General features: G+C 41.1%; 1 protein-coding gene across 1 annotated transcript; it reads right to left on the bottom strand.

Annotated features, from left to right (window-relative positions):
- Window positions 1-476: 476 nt before the first annotated feature.
- Window positions 477-2,292, bottom strand: LOC308408674 (uncharacterized protein). The gene is made up of 2 exons (XM_080901041.1): window positions 1,940-2,292; window positions 477-1,051 (listed from the first exon to the last, which is right to left on the bottom strand). The coding sequence occupies exons 1-2, from the start codon at window positions 2,197-2,199 to the stop codon at window positions 781-783; spliced, it is 531 nt and encodes a 176-aa protein (XP_080757167.1). The 5' UTR covers window positions 2,200-2,292; the 3' UTR covers window positions 477-780.
- Window positions 2,293-3,408: the final 1,116 nt, after the last annotated feature.

Genomic DNA, 3,408 nt, shown 5'->3' with positions numbered 1-3,408 from the left:
ATGTACAGCAAGCACTGATACCTTTTTAGTCGGTGGGATTCCCTTGTGATCACCTTTACTAAATATCTACAACCAATCTGATTATATCCTGTTATTGTTTTTTTTTTTTTCAATGTTGAAATTAAAATCTAGTAGCAGCCTTCTCATTTCTTTGTGTTTTGTGCTGTTTTACAGGCCCACAGAGGAGGACGGCTCCGAGGCAGATGAGGGACGGGTCCCAGGACGGTCCATCGGCGGTGGAGCTGGCCATCCTGGAGTCCCTGAAGAGGCCACACCAGTCTCCAATGGAGCATTTCCTCCTCAGCCTTGTTCCTGCTCTGGAGAGCAGCTGGTCCTTTTAATTCCTGTCTCTCTGTAAATTCTTATATTTTATATATTTATGTTTAATGTTTTTCTGTTTGAGACTTTTAATATTATTTTAAATAAATGTTTATAATGACTAATGTCTCAGTTCTACTATACAGCAAATGTTGGCACACGACTTCACACATGTAGACTTTATTTCATATTATACTAATGACAAAATATACTGATACAGTGGGATGCAGAAGTTTGGGCAACCTTGTTAATAGACATTATTTTCCTGTATAAATTGTTGGTTGTTACAATAAAAAATGTCAGTTAAATATATCATACAGGAGACACACACAGTGATATTTGAGAAGTGAAAAGAAGTTTACTGGATTTACAGAAAGTGTGCAATAATTGTTTAAACAAAATCAAGCAGGTGCATCAATTTGGGCACCACAAAAAAGAAATGAAATGAATATTTAGTGTATATCAATGTGTGTGTCTCCTATATGATATATGGGGTGCCTTTGTCTGGATGTGCTTCCCATCCAGAGCTGCACAGCACAGAGGAAAGTTCCAGCGCTCCTGGAATCCCTCTGTGATGGAGCGCCAGTCTCCAGGTGAAGGCGCAGCCATGAAGTCGTCCACTAGACAGTCCCAGATGGACGTCGCTGCCTGGGGGGTGATCTGGCACACCGTGGACACACCAACTCGAAAACTTAACGCGATGGTCCTGAAGGAGTCCCCGGTGACAAGGAACCTGGACAAAATTGTTCAAAATTAGTATTATGTGTGCTGCAGTTACAAAATACATTATTCAAATTCCAAAATACTTTTGTGATGTCAGATTTAAATCACAAAACATGAATCTTACATAAAACATTTTGTAATTATAAGGATAATTACAAAATGTATATTAGATAATATCTAAAACAGTTGTGTTTTGTTTTAACTTTAACATATCATAATTTGATTGGTAGCAACTTTCACAACTACAGTGAGCCAATCACTCATAATTCCCAAACATGTCAATCAGGTAGGAATGAAGTAAGACATTAATAGAAATAAAGAGTTGTATGTTGACATGTAGCCCTTTCCTTGCTTAAATCATTAATATTTTTGAAAAATTAATCTGTGATAAGACAGCTTATCAAGATAGAACCATGTAACTAGAGATGAACCAAACTGTTCACAGTTTTATCTAACTCTGTTTTAATAAAGGCTGTGACCCCTGCTATAGAGTCTGACAGCTGCAGGGATTATATACAAATATTCAACTATCCCAGAATTAAACCAGGTCTAAATAAAAAGGAGTGAGTATCACTACAAAGGTTAACTCAGTGGTCCTAATGCTACAGTTTGATATCAGCAAACACCGAGCGCATACATTGATGTGACACCACAGCCATGCTATCATTCAAACACTGATAACAGCATAAATCGAATTAAATCGGGACTTGATGAGACCTTCTGAGTATCACTAGAAATATTATAAAGAGTCGTCTCTGTACCACAGTTTGCTTTCAGTAAACACCAACAGCATTCACTGTTAGCATAGCACATCCATGTTAGCAGTGTATAACTGGATGGATTAGCATATTAGCACAGATATCAATAAAGGACTACCGTATTAAATAGTTTTACTAACCTCAGGCAGACGGACAGGCGCTCTGCAGGTGGGATTGAGCGTCTGTAGTTGGTGTCTAGGCGGGCAATGCTGGGACCGACGAGGGAAAGCAGGTCCTCAAACTGGCCGACGGTGATAGCGCTGGAATCGGCCGTCATCCAGGCGCAGCTCCTGGAGCAAGTGGTGAAACTCACCAAACTGCTCATGCCTCTGGAGGACCTGATGGACCCAGGTATGGCGAGAACGTCTTTTACGCTGCTGCTCTGCTCTCCACAGTACATAGAGAAGGGAGACTCTCTCTTCAAGCGCTAGCTCGATAGCTGCCATCTTGCAAAACCAGGTCTGGCACAACTCCCTCCCACATTCCTCCCACATTTCCGGTTCATATTTTGACGCGCGATGGATTTTTCTTGGACACGCGTTGAGACGCGAATGTACACGCGTCAAATTAGGGGCGTTTGGGGCGTTTTATTCGCGTCCATCGCGTTCGGTGTGAACACACCGTTAGGCTCAAACGTTAGAACAGGCTATTCCCCGCAGCACGCCGTGTAATAAATACTCACAAAGAAAACGGCGGCCGTTACAACTTATGTCTAAAAATGTATAGTTTCATACATCGGTTAAAACACTCGACTCCAGCAACATGACACACAGCTGGAAACACTTCCCGCAAGTCGAGATTCACAGAATTTACAGAAAATGTCACATTTTTGTGATTTATATCGTTATCGGGACGATCGAATTCTTATATCGGGATATGAGATTTTGGTCATATCGCACAGCCCTAGATAATAACTAGACAGTTTATTCTCCTACAGTTGTTAAAAAAAACATGATTTGGAAAAGAAAAAAAATTTGACAGCAAAAGGACAATTATTTTACTGTCCATGTATATACACAGTTCAGGCATAACATTACGACAACCTGTCTAATATTGTGTTGGTCCCTCTGAGCCATCAAGGTATGCACTCAACCCTTGAGGTTTGCCGTGGTATCTGAAGCAAGATGATAACAACAGATCCTTTCAGTCCTGTAATCTGTGAGCTGGGACCTTCAAGGATACTCGAGTGGACTGAAATCTGGGGAATTTGGAGGCCAAGTCACACCTTAAACTAGTTGTTGTGCTCTTCAAACCCTTCCTGAGTCTTTTTTACCTTTGTGTCACCTTACACAGCAAACTGTGATGTTCTGTGTTTTTGATACATTTCTTTCAGAAACAGAATCCATTTTTTCTGCAGTTTGAGCTACAGTAGTTCGTCTGCTGGATCGGTCCTCACTCTCCAGGTGCACCAGTGAGCCTTGGCTGTCCATGACTGTGTCACTCATTCACCTCTGTTCTTACCTAGGTCCACTTTTGATAGATACTGTCTACTGCAGGTTCACAAAAACTGCAGTTTTGGAAATGCCCTGAACTGGTCACCTAGCCATTAAAAATTGGCCTTTTTTCAAACTCACTCAAAACCTTACGCATGCCCATTTTTCCTGCTTCT

Source organism: Rhamphochromis sp. 'chilingali' (assembly GCF_963969265.1).
Source record: "Rhamphochromis sp. 'chilingali' genome assembly, chromosome: 13".
NCBI lineage: Eukaryota > Metazoa > Chordata > Actinopteri > Cichliformes > Cichlidae > Rhamphochromis > Rhamphochromis sp. 'chilingali'.
Note: the sequence above shows the minus strand (reverse complement) of the source record. Positions and strands in the feature narration are given on the sequence as shown.

Bases quoted from the DNA above. Each gene is read 5' to 3' on its own strand.
- LOC308408674 (XM_080901041.1), bottom strand. From the start codon at position 2,199: ATGTACTGTGGAGAGCAGAGCAGCAGCGTAAAAGACGTTCTCGCCATA. The intron at 1,052-1,939 runs GTTAGTAAAACT...AATTTTGTCCAG, and splicing joins CGCCTGTCCGTCTGCCTGAG to GTTCCTTGTCACCGGGGACT.